The sequence below is a fragment of the Mastomys coucha genome, unplaced genomic scaffold, assembly GCF_008632895.1.
Source record: "Mastomys coucha isolate ucsf_1 unplaced genomic scaffold, UCSF_Mcou_1 pScaffold15, whole genome shotgun sequence".
NCBI lineage: Eukaryota > Metazoa > Chordata > Mammalia > Rodentia > Muridae > Mastomys > Mastomys coucha.
The window spans coordinates 70,907,150-70,920,049 of NW_022196897.1; the positions used below are offsets into that span (position 1 = coordinate 70,907,150).

General features: G+C 35.7%; 1 protein-coding gene across 2 annotated transcripts in view; it reads right to left on the bottom strand.

Annotated features, from left to right (window-relative positions):
* The window catches only part of Calcrl (calcitonin receptor like receptor), an 87,166-nt gene that overhangs the window by 37,423 nt on the left and 36,843 nt on the right, over positions 1-12,900 (bottom strand). For both annotated transcript variants that reach the window (XM_031370814.1, XM_031370813.1), the window contains 2 exons: positions 3,465-3,545; positions 1,708-1,794 (listed from right to left, as the gene is read on the bottom strand). In XM_031370814.1, the coding sequence (XP_031226674.1) occupies positions 1,708-1,794; positions 3,465-3,542 (165 nt within the window). In that variant the 5' untranslated portion in view covers positions 3,543-3,545. The remainder of the gene's footprint in view (positions 1-1,707; positions 1,795-3,464; positions 3,546-12,900) is intronic.

Consider the following 12,900-nt stretch of genomic DNA (forward strand, 5'->3'; position numbering starts at 1 on the left):
GCACTGACAGGCTCCATTGGCTCCCAAAGCCTGTGGTAGTTGGCTGACAACGCAGTTTAAACATTTGTTCGAAAATGCAAACAATTATCTCTAGAGTCCCTTGGTGGTTTACCTGCTCTTTCAATGTCGGTAAGCTATGCACCACTACTTCCAAGACTCTTATAAAATAGTAGAAAATGGCATCCAGATACCAAGGAGTACTGGCCACATGGAAAATAATCAAACTTTGTACATCTGTAATGTCAAAATAATAATTTCCTCACTGTTTTGGCAACACATTGCTTGATTGGCATTAATATTGACTTATTTTTCTGGTAGGCTTGAATTTTCTGAGAGATTTAGAAAGCAGTCACCCTGTGAAGTAATAAATGAAATTCTAGAACATCAAAACTACTTTTAAGTCATTTGATTTTATCCTTTAATACTGTAGGTTGAACCTAGTGCCTCACGTAGGCTAAGCAAGTATCCTGCCTATCCCAGGACAACATTAGAAAAAAAGAACACATAAAACCATTTTTCTAAGAAAGTTTTGTTAGAAATTAAGCAAAGTAATAGTAATTCATATATTTACACACTCTTCATGAATGAATTCAAGGGACGAGGTCTCTGCTCCTTATAGTACGTGATGCTAATTAGGTAAGATGCTACAGTATTGCCTGCAGAGAACTCATGGTGACTCTTGTGGGCACACTTAACTGAAGGAACAGTTCTGTCTTTTGAAGTCTAGTCAGTTACCCAAGATAACATCTTATATGTGCAGACTTTGGACAGCTTCTAGACTCGAAGGTGTTTTCCAGTGCATACACTCACAGAAATATAATACTGCTTTTTTTTTTTTTTGCTCATTTAAGTTTTCAGTACTTTCTTTTAATTCCTTTGTTTGAATCTTTTTGAGGGTTTTGCTTGGAAACGTCACAGGAAAAGTCTTTGCTGGCACAGAATTATATGAGATTATGTCTCTGGGTTTCTTGTATATATAAAGAGAAGAGCAATGTTGATTGCTTTAATTCAATTCAGAGAAAAAGATGAAGAGAAACAAAACTACAAGTAAGTAAACTATGAGGCATGTAGCTCTTTGGACTTTATTAATCCTCTGGCTTCACCTCTGGCTTCACATCTCTGACACATACATGTAGAGATGCACATGGATGCACACACACATATGAAGACATACTTGCTCCAAATTTAGCATCAAAATCTATTTGAATAAGTGATTTATTAATGAATGAGCAAACCAATATAAAATGCAGTACATGTCTCCTAGTTACTTTCAGATGATAAATGCCAATCAATTGGTGGACCAAAAGAAAAATTTTAAAGACTAGAATATTATTTTTTCAAAGATAATTCTGAATCTATGTGCCTCTGTAAACATATTTTATGTGCTTTGTATATTTGTACTACTATAAAGTGTCATTCCAGTATTTTTCCAACTTTATCACTTTTGAGTTTTGCACATTTGAATCCATTGAAACCCCAACCTCCTTCCAAGGACCCAACAAACCATATCGGTTATAAAAATTCAAAGTATAAAAAATACAAAAAGGAAGTGGATTATTGCTGTATTAATTGGATATAAAAATGAAATCAACTTACTCATCTAATAACTACTTTAACTTGTATTTATTAACTTTTACCAGTAAGATACATGTTGTAAGTAAAACATAGTCATAACTAATGAAATAAACATGTAGGGTGAATGCTTACCATATTAAGAGGCAAGAGAAACAGAAAACATAGTATATGCTTTTTATCCATCATTAGAGTCCAAATGAAATGTGCTATATGTTCAAGCTATAATAAAATGAAAGAAATAAAGTTCAATACTTATGAAACCAACATATGCTTCAAAAGAAAATATCTGTTATAATTTTACATTAATTCTAAAAATGTGTTTAGTAGTCAAATGTGTTACAAAAATTGACAGCATTATGGCTTAAAGTATAACAGAGTTTAGTGAAGTATAATCTAGTTTAATTTGACTTACAAATAAAACATTAGACACATGTATTTTTGTGTAATTAGGAAGTAATTTGCTTTCTTTGCCTTTACCAAAGTAGGAATGCAATTATTTAACTACAAACATAACAGCTTTACAGGACTATCTTTTGCATTTTATCATATATATATATATATATAATTTATGTTTATTTCTTACAAGTACTTATTCATAACTTTCTGACTTCAATTTAAGGAAGGAAGTTAATCTCAGGCCAAATTTTGAGAATTAACATTCAAACAACATAAAAATGTCCTTTCAATTCTTCACTGTAGGAAATTGTGATTAAATTTGTATTAACACTGATTACCAGTGAACAGATTTTTGAATCACCTAGGAGACACATCTGTGAGGAATCATGCCTTTTAAGTTATTCTTCTGGGCAGGACTGTGAGGGATCATCTGCTTGGGTTAGTTGATATGGGAAAACCTACAGAACTGTGGACAGTAGCATTCTGTGGCCTGGGATCACGAACGCAATAAAAAAGCAAAAGTATAAGCTGAACGGGAGCAGCTATTGCAGCCTACTTCTTGTAGACCCAGAGTAGCCACACGGTCCAAATCTGTGCTGTGGTTGCTTTCTTTGACAACGCGGCCTAAACCTTTAAACTCTGAGCAAAAAAACCCTCCTCACATTTGGTTCCTGATAGGTATTTTGTTAAAACAATAACAAGAGTAATTAATACAGAAATTAATTAGGAAATAGAAAGATTCTCAAAGTCCTCTACATTGTTGAAATAAGGCTCTTGGGATGAACAATAATATGAATATGTTAATCTAATATTAGATGACATTCTAAGCTGGTAAAAATGGCCTCTCAAACACCATCTGCCTGCTGAATACTAAGAAACAGACTCTATTCCTAAAGCTTACTTCCTAATATACCCTAACACACTAGTGTTATACATGGTTGTCATGGTATAGCCACTGAAAATAATATACATTTAAATTAACATGTAGCAATTACTTTTTAAAGGAAACAAAAAAATCTTCAGTAGATATTTACCACTGAACAACAAACTTGGATTGAATTCTGTTAGAGAACAAAGCATAGCTATTTTCAGAATAAAATTAGAGTACCCCTTTCCACATGATCCCAGGTTTTCTGCTTTTTTTATGACGTGCATTGAGAGCACTCCACTGCTCGTAAGATTGAATGTGCTCCACTGACTGCCCACAATAACTCCCCTAGGCAGCTGCTGCAGCTGTTCTTGTCAATCATAAGCAATCTTCTGATTTCTCTTCTATTAATCAGAAACCTGAAACCCTGGATTTGTTTTTTAAGATCTAATGAAAAGTATATCTGAAAATCAGGAAGGATCCTATTAATCTCACATCTTAAAAAAATAGTGTGCTAGATTGAAAAAATACGAAGCAAATTTTCTACAGTTTAGTAATTAACAAATTGATATTTTAGATGTTAATTACATTTCACCCCTGGAAAATCTAATTTCCAAATACTTACATGCACAATTGTCTCCAGACTTAAATCACATTTTCTCCTGAATATTGTCTTCAAGAATTTCTTAACTACAAGGGTCATGACCTAAAATGTGGATCAATTTAAAATAATTTAATATAATGTTAACAAGAAAAAATTATTTCCATAGGAAACTAACATTTTTTAAGTAATACCTCTACTAAAATTAGACATTCTTGAGCTATTCTAATTTTTAATGAACTACAGAATGATACTGAGAAACATAATCTTTAACCTGACTTTTAGACTTCTCCCCCCTCAAACCAAGAAGGATACACATGCTTATTTTATCTATCTCTGTATTTTATTTTTAAAAATATTGATATTTATAAAATAATTTAGTATACATAATACTTAAACAGACAGTAGTTTTTTCTAGTCCTGCTCAGTTAGTAGCTTCAGTATGCTGAGTAGCAGTTATCTTATTTGTTTTTGTATAAAAACATATTTTATCAAGTACTGTTGATTTTCATAATAATGGAACCACTTGTTTGAATCAATTAGTACTTGATTATGTGATACAGCTGAGCTAATCTGTCCAGAAGTCAGAACTACTCAAGGAAGAAGAACCATGAGTAGCAAATTTATGACTTAGGATTGGACTAAAAAGTCTGGCTACTGGTGGGATTATTTTCTTCAGTCCAAAAACACAGTTGGCCTACAATTTCCATATTTCCTTTGAGTAAGTAATTTTCAAAGTAGTTACATTCTCAAAGGAAGTATTTCCAGGCCTAGTGGTACATGCCTTTAATCCCAGGATTCTGGAGGCGGAGGCAGGCAGATTTCTCTGAGCTCAAGGCCAACCTGGTAACATAGAGAGTTTGAAGCCAAATAGGGCTGTACAGTGAGACTCTGTCTCAAAAGAACATAATCAAAAAAATTGTCTTGAATATGAATTTATGTCTTTTTATTGGTTTGTTACTATACTTTCCTTAGGCATTTATAACTTGAGTAGATTTTTCTGTATTTCTCTATCTTCGTGTGGTTTTATAAGTGCTTTCAATCATTCTGCTTCAAGGCAATGGGTGTGGGTTTCTAATCTTTCAGTGAAACTTCAAATATCATTCAGAATCAATAAAAAAAATAAAATAAAGTTTAAAAACAGAAGAAAGCAGTTTTCTGGGGCGAGAGCGATATGTGCTTTGTATTAAAGGAAGGCAAATGTCCACGTGCGGTTTTCAAAGCTCTTCTTATCATGGCAATGATAACTCATTAGGATGTCGGCTAAGGAGGGTAAATTACAGCAGTGTAATCTCCATCACAAAGTAGCATGTTTCATCTGGAGCTGGGAAGAGTACAGAGCGCTCCAGGTTTCCTGGAATTGTCAGTGAGTTAATGATTCATTGGAGCCCTGGCGGTTTGACCTATGACCCGCTTCCAGCCTTACTGTATTGCTGTTATTACCTGGCATAAAAGCAAGATGTCAATATTTATGTGTTAGATGAATAGGAACCTAACTTTATAGATACTGTATCGCTATACTTGGGTATATCTTACTTTTACCTCATTAGTTCAACCCGTGTCACATTATTAAAAATGATTAATTTTGAATCATTTTATCATTCATACTGTGAAAAGACAATTCATTTTCTGCTTAATACTTGAATTGTAAGTAAAATTATAAGTAAATTTTATAAGTAAACATTATATTTGCAAACCTCTATTTTTGGTGGTTACATAGTATCTGAAGTAATTAAGTGTTAAAGAACCTTTTTCTAAATAAATAAATAAATAAATAAATAAATAAATAAATAAAAGAAGACCAGAAACATGGCTGAGAAGGTACAAGGGCTTCCCACCAAGCCAGATGACCTGATGACCTACAGGGAAAACTGCAAGAATAAACTACTGCTAATATTCCCCCAATCTCCACACATATGCCATACGAGGGCCTTCCCCCACCACATACACACACATACAAAATAATAAATGAATGTAAAAAACTAAATAAAAAGTTACAAAGCTAAATACATGATTAGTTGGTTTAAGGTTTTGCCTCTAGTGAGCTATTTTTTTATGACAGGCTACTCTTCTTAAAAATATTAGCTTGCAATTTTTTCTGTTCATTCTCTGATATCTGTAGCTTGTCTTTTAGTATAGAGTCCACATGTAGCAAATTTCTTTGGAACAGCAAACTTGTTTGTTCTCAAACGTCATGCTACTTTTCATTTATCTAGGATAATTAGAACATTGAATAATATAATTGAAGTGTTTCATTTATATAAATTTAATACTAGAGTTACAAAAAGTCCTCTGAAATAAAGTTTATTCTTTTTCTCAGCAATCTCTTGTCGTACTGTCTTCGTACTGTAAGTTTTCTATCCTCCTCTCTTTTGCTGATATGGTTCTTCAAAGACAGAAGCCACATCTGAGTCATCTGTGCACTGTCCTGACTGGAAGCTCATAAATATTTACTGAATACATAAATAAATGAATGAATTAACCAATAAAATATTTTAGAAAACCAAAGTTACTCTCAAGAACTTTTACCCTAAAGAGCAATTATTATTTCTTATTTTAGAGGGCTTTTTATTGTGAGGCTGTATCAATGGTCCTCAACCTGGGTATATATCTGATATGTGGCCTTATCAGATATCCTGCATATCAGGTATTTACATTATGATTCACAACAGGTGAACAATTGCAATTATGAAGTAGCAATGAAGTAATTTTATAGTAAAGGTTGGGGGGGGGTCACCAAAACATGAGGAACTGTATTAAAGGGCCATAGCATTAGGAAGGTTGAGAATCACTGATTTACATTGACAATGAAATTTTGACGTTAAAATACTTATATGAGCATCTCTACTTTCTTATAAAATAAGATCATGAAAGTCTTCAAAACTGCAGATGCCAGGAGATCAAACAAGCAATAGTCGACTAACTTTGGACTGTGTCTAGAGTAAGCAAATTTAACATTGGGAGCTATGTTTAAAAGATGACCAGTTCATAGTCGTCTGTCTGTATGTAGAAATATATATGAATCAGAATATAAACAAATATTATTCCGTTTGGAAAACAGACTAGTTTAACAAAACGGTGCTTTGATGATTTCCACACACAGTGAGATTAAATTTCCTTCATTATATCCTGGGGCTAAACCCTTCAAGGCAAAGTGCTTCAAAATCATGTTTGGAGATTCCCCAAACACAACATTCTGCCCGACACTGCTCTTATTTTTGTTGTTATCTACTGGATTTCAAACTCGGAGGTCTAAAAATGCATCTTAGTAAGATTTATCTTAGTGGTTGCCAAGTCATCTTGGCTGCAGTAGCCAAAGAAATAGTCTGGATGCAAATAGCTCCACTTTCGAGCTCTCTGTCCTCAAGCCATCCCTTCGAGATCTGGAAAAATGTGCTCCTAGGGATAAGGGCGTGCTTTCCACTTGACTGCCTCATTCAGTGGAGCAGGAGGATCGCCCTGTCTTTGTCCAGATTACAGCAGCAAGTTCATGTGATAATCATCTATCACCCAGCAGACACTTGTTCTCTCCATGAGACTCAACAATATCCAGTCTATGTGGGTGATTCAATTCATGGCTGTCACCTGCTCTTATAGGCTCTTATCTGGGTTTCCCTGACAATGATCACAAGCAATGACTGTGGCAATGAAGGAATCACTCCTTTTGCCCTGGATCTTTTAGGTTAGTCATAGATGGACTATAGGCAGGTAACTAGATAGCACCGTGGCAAATGTAACTGAAAATCAACCTAGATTGTGTCTCATATTGGTAGATGCAGTTTTTAAGATGATTCCCAGGGGAGGTATGTTTACTTGTATCCCTTTTTTTTTTTTTTTTTTGACACTGACTCTTTGCACACTTCTGCTGACTGACTCATCCTGCAAGTGTTTGTTCACATCTAACCCATTTAAATGCATGTTTTTATTAAAATGCATTCCATATTAATCAACCAGCACTCTTAAGCAAGTGATCTTTCAGATCTTGATTTACTGACAACTGAATGAGTCGTTAAGTGTTTTCTTTCAGATTTGGGGAGAGAGCAAGTCAGTGAAGGGGGTTCAACGTAAGCAAATCAAGTCCCCAAGTGTCCTGTGGTTTGTTGGAAAGACACTTGTCAGGTTTGAAGAAGCTGCCATTTACTCCCAATGGAGTGTGTAACCGCAGTGGCACTGGGAGGACTTGTTCCCATTCTCCCATTCTGGCTTACAGTCTCAAGGATTGTTTATGAATGATTTCCCTTCTCAAAGCTGAAAAGGCTGAAAAATTCTGTTCTCTTTCAAAGCAATCTTCCTTAAGTACAAGTAGAACAAAAACACTCCTGTTTCTAAATACCCTCCCCACTTGCCTCACCAACCATCAAATTTTCAAGTAAATTTGTTTCATCACAGAAAGAACTTTGAGAAACAAAAAGTGTTTTCAAATGCAAATATGTTTTAAAACCCAGATGTTTAGGGTTGAAAAGATGAGGTAAGTAGTAGAGAACTTGTGCAAGACATTAGGTTTGACTCTCTGTGCTAAATAAAATAAATAAATAAATAAAAACAGAAGTTACTTGAAACACAGCTGGCTAACCAGCCACTACATTATATAATGTACCCTTCTGATTTTAATTTTCAAACCTGCCTTGTGTTTGCTTATGAAATAACCTTTTCTGTCTCTATGAAGTTCATGAATTTTGAAGAGGACACTGTTCTTGGCTTATTGCAGGATATCTTTATGGTTTGTTCTACTATACATTTTATACATACATATATACACAAGTATATATGTGTATATATATACTATGTCTTAAAACTATGTAACCCATATACATACATATATGGGTTTGTTATTCACATATATGTGTGTACACATATATACTTTACATTTGTTTTTTGTTATAGTAAGTTAATCTTTAGTTGAGTTGCCTAATCCTAATATTGAAAGCGTATGTTCACTCTAAGAAAAAAGTAGCCTCCAACTTCTATTCCTCTGCTTCTTAAATATCCTGAGTTATTTTAGGCCCAAAGCCATATTCTTTTTCTTTATTTATTTATCCAGTCACTACAGAGCTGGCCAACAGAAGCTTTATTTCCCACACATATCTAGATCCTAAACTGAGGTTTAGCAAAGATAAGTTATGCCTTAGCTAGCACATGGCATTCCCTTCTTTTGGTACATCAGATAAGCCATTTCTTCTCTGTCAACACAAGAGATAAACTTTCTCCTCCATCCTTCTTACAGGTTAGAATTCCTTTCTCAAAAATGAATTTAAAAAAAATCCATTATAGAGGGGAAATGTTAATATAAATGTCTCAAAACATGATTATTTTTTCTCTTATCATCATTATTTTTTGACAAAACTTAAATCTTTACAGTAAACTTATTATTACAATTTACCAATTTGTTTCACATACAATATAGCCATTGATAGAGGTAAGATAGTCTAAGATTTTACTACTACAAGGAAACCTGGCCCAAGATAGCCTATATAGTGTTAAGACAAATCAAATAGAAAAGTTAGTGGGCTCTCAAAGGATCACACCAAAGACTTTAACAGGCTATTGTCATTGCTCTTGATTACCCTCCAGATATTATGGTAAGGACCCTACTGATGAAGATAACACACGCCTGAGGGACAGAACCCAGAGAAATCAACCTGCTGCTGACTTCACGCCAGCTCTCTAGCTTTCTTAGCTCTGGGAATCACAGCAGCATAAGAGAAACAAAATTATCAACCTTACCAGCTGTGAATCCCGTGAGCTACAAGAATGGCTGTCCTGGCAAAGCATGCCCACTGATACAGTAGTGGCAAGCTCATGCCTGGTGCCAAACTGGGCCAAAATGTCATGAATGCCTAGAAAATAATATTATGATTATGCTAAATGGACACAGTAATAAACTGCACCCCACCCCAAGTTCTTATCTTTATAACCATATGAGTGTATCTCTCAGTCCTCATCAGGAGAACTCTTTTTGCAATGAATGACAATTATTATACAGACTCACAATTAGTCAACAAGCAGAGAATGAGAGACTGGAATACTTAACCTTGAATGGATTATTTATATCTCGATCCTACCCTTAAGAGGGGTGGTCAAGAAATAGCAGGCAGGAAAACTGTAAGAGCCAGGAGAGGTGATTGACTATCAGCAAACAAGGAAGATTGCCATATGAACTGATTGTGACAGCATGGAGAAGACCTACACACGCCCAAGCTAGCAGAATTCCAGAAGGGATGGGGAGAGTTGGCCAAGAAGTTTCCCCACTGCCTCAGTAGCTCTTGGCAACTGACAGCTTCTGGAAGAAGAAAGGGTTTCTTTAAAGGCATGACCCTGCTAGGCTGACCTCGCTCTGAGGGTTGGCCCCATACTCAAGAGTATTTGAAAAACTCCAGTTGGAGTCCATAGGGAGCCAGGGGAGATGGGAGAGAAAGAGGAAGGAAGGGAAAAAGTTACAGAGACAGGGAGAGAAACAGGGAGAAAGAAATTGAATGGGTGGGGATATGGGGGTGGATCTGAGAGGAGACTGAAGAAGAAAGCTGAATATGTTCAAAATGTGTTGTATTGATCAAATAATTCACAATATTATTTTCAAAAGGAACCCTTGCTGTTCTTGCTGCGTTCCCACGTCAGGCAGCTCACAAACACCTGCTGCTCCAGTTCCAGGAGCTCTAATGCCCTCCTTGGGACCTGTATGCATATGGGAATCATAAACTCACACAGGCAGACAAAGATAAATAAGTAAGTCATTTTTAAAAGATATATATCCCTAAAACCTTAAAACAAATCTCCTGACACTGGTTTTGTCTATTTGTTTTTAATGTCTTAGGAATGGTCTCCTTGGGTCTCCAATTGCTAATAATTCAAGACTCTTAAATTTGAATCTGACAATTAAAATAGAGCATTGGACTGGATAAGAGTGAGCCTATACAAGCTGAAGTTCTAGCAAATTTTTTTGTATATAGCATATTCAAATAATAGTATTATAAAATACATATAAAACATTCAAACTTTAAAAAGAAGGTGGATATGGAGCCTCCTAATTTAACTCTAAGGTGTGCTAGAAGAGCCTTGAATGACACTGGGCTGAATGACAAGAGCTGCAGTGGCTGACTTGCTTATCTAATGAGCATTCCAGGCTGGACAGCTGAAGAGCTGTTAGAGAGATTCATTTGTGATTGGGTTTGGGATTTCATTTTACACTCTGGAGTATTTACTCATGGGAATAATCTTTCCATTGTGGGCATAATTAGCCATTTTCCGGTAATTTTAGCCACACTCTTTTTATTTGAAAAGGCAAGTGGCCAATATCAGCCCGATTAGTAAAAGGTGGGAGGGAGCTTTAAAAAAAAAAAAAAAATGTAGCTCTGTGCTTGATGGAACGCTCTCCACATCTGATGTGGAAAGAATTAATTGAAGTAAGATGTGACTGAACTCTGGCCAGGCAAGCAAAACCTCTGATTTAGGCTGTGTGAGGCATAGGTTATATGGTCAGTTACACAGTCAGAATCTTTCCTTCTAGTGGGACTATCAGAAGAGCGCATCTTTCAATGGGAGCTACACAGTAGGCTGGGCATGGTATCAGAGATTCTCATGTCTCATGCATCGCTTTACCTTATGTACAGAACCAAGTAAAGATAGTCAGCTAAGCGCTACGCACAGTGGAGAATTCTATGATCAGAAACCTTAAATCTGGCATATTTAAAGTCAGTTACAATTCTTAAATTCCAAATCAATGTGAATACAAAATTGAATTTTAAGTTTTGTTATGCTTTCTAAACATTTTTGAGGAATGTTGTTGAAGTAGAAATTTCACAGATTTTAGAATAAAAATGCTAACTTTTCCCTCCATGGTTGACTAGTGTGAAATTTCTACAAAATGAGATGACTACATTTCTTTCTACTGTACAATCTAGATATAAAAGAACTTTTTTCAAAATCAAAGTAAAAGATTCACAGTGGTGGCACATGCCTTTAATCCCAGCACTTGGGAGGCAGAGGCAGGCAGATTTCTGAGTTCGAGGCCAGCCTGGTCTACAGAGTGAGTTCCAGGACAGCCAGGACTACACAGAGAAACCCTGTCTCGAAAAACAAAACAAAACAAAACAAAAAAAAAGTAAAAGATTATCATTCCTTGCCTAGCATATTCTATACCCTGGTAATAATTCTTAGCTAACACTTTTAAATCTTATGGATCTTTCAAGTGATTGTTAAAGGGTAGTATATGTTCTCAGATAATCAATATTTAAAGTGTGTCTGTATAATATGTTAATATCCAACACAAAGAGTAATGCTAACTAACTCTCCAATGAAAGTATTTAAGGCCACTTTGTCATCATGATTTAGGAAATTACTTTTATAGACATAACATCAAAAGTACAAGTCACAATAACAAAAATAGACTGACTACATCAAAATTAAACATGCTTGTGTACAAATGGTGCCATTGTGGAAGTGAGGGTCTGAGGGCATCTCAGTGATAAAAGAGTGAGGCAGAATGTGCAAGGTCCTAGATTCAGTGTACACACACACACACTCACTCTCATACACACACACATACACACTCATATACTCACACACATACACACTCATACACACACATACTCATACACTCACATACACATTCATACATACACACACACATACACATACTCACACACACAAAGGAAAAAGTAACCCAACACCAAGGTACAAATTTGCAAATCACATGTTTGATAAGGGATATTTAACTTTAATACAAAAAGAATTTTTACTGAATAATAATAATATCTCAATTTTTAAAGGCCAAAGGATCTGACAGATAACCAATGAGTACCATGATTGGGGTCACCACAACAGAAGGAACTGTATTAAAGGGTTGCAGCATTAGGAAGGTTGAGAAGCACTAGTAATAAATTCAAAGTGAACAAGGATAAAAAGTCCAGCTTTCTAGGGAAAGTCCTGGAAACACAAGGGCAAGGATGCGGGAGCGAACTAGGCAATGTGACTGGAGATACAGGGCACTGTGAGGAACTTGAGATGCTCAGGGAATTCACCAGCGGACACCTGGATGTGAAGCTTTCGGTGTCAGCTGCACAGGCTCTCACGACACCCTGGAAGCTGTTGTAATTTTGCACATCCCAAACACTACTTAATTTAATGATCAACTCCTGGAATTATGTCTGGGTTGTGATTTAAAAATAGATTTTCCAGTGTAAAAGAAGTCGGCAGGAAGGGGCTCCTTGCTGAATTAAGCTGTGCTTAAGTGAGAACCGCCACTGCGGAACAACACGTTCCCTGTGAAGATGGCAAACCCATTTCGGTGGCTCTAACCTTTACGAGCTGCTATTATCAACCCAATTGTATGTTTTTTCCTGTTGCACAAACATGTTCCCAAAAGACTTTTAAAATAGCTTTCTTTCCTGCTAAATCGTTGTGCCAAGCACTTTTTCTGACTCTCAACTCTAAGTGGACCAGGATGTGTTAAAGAAGAAAAAAA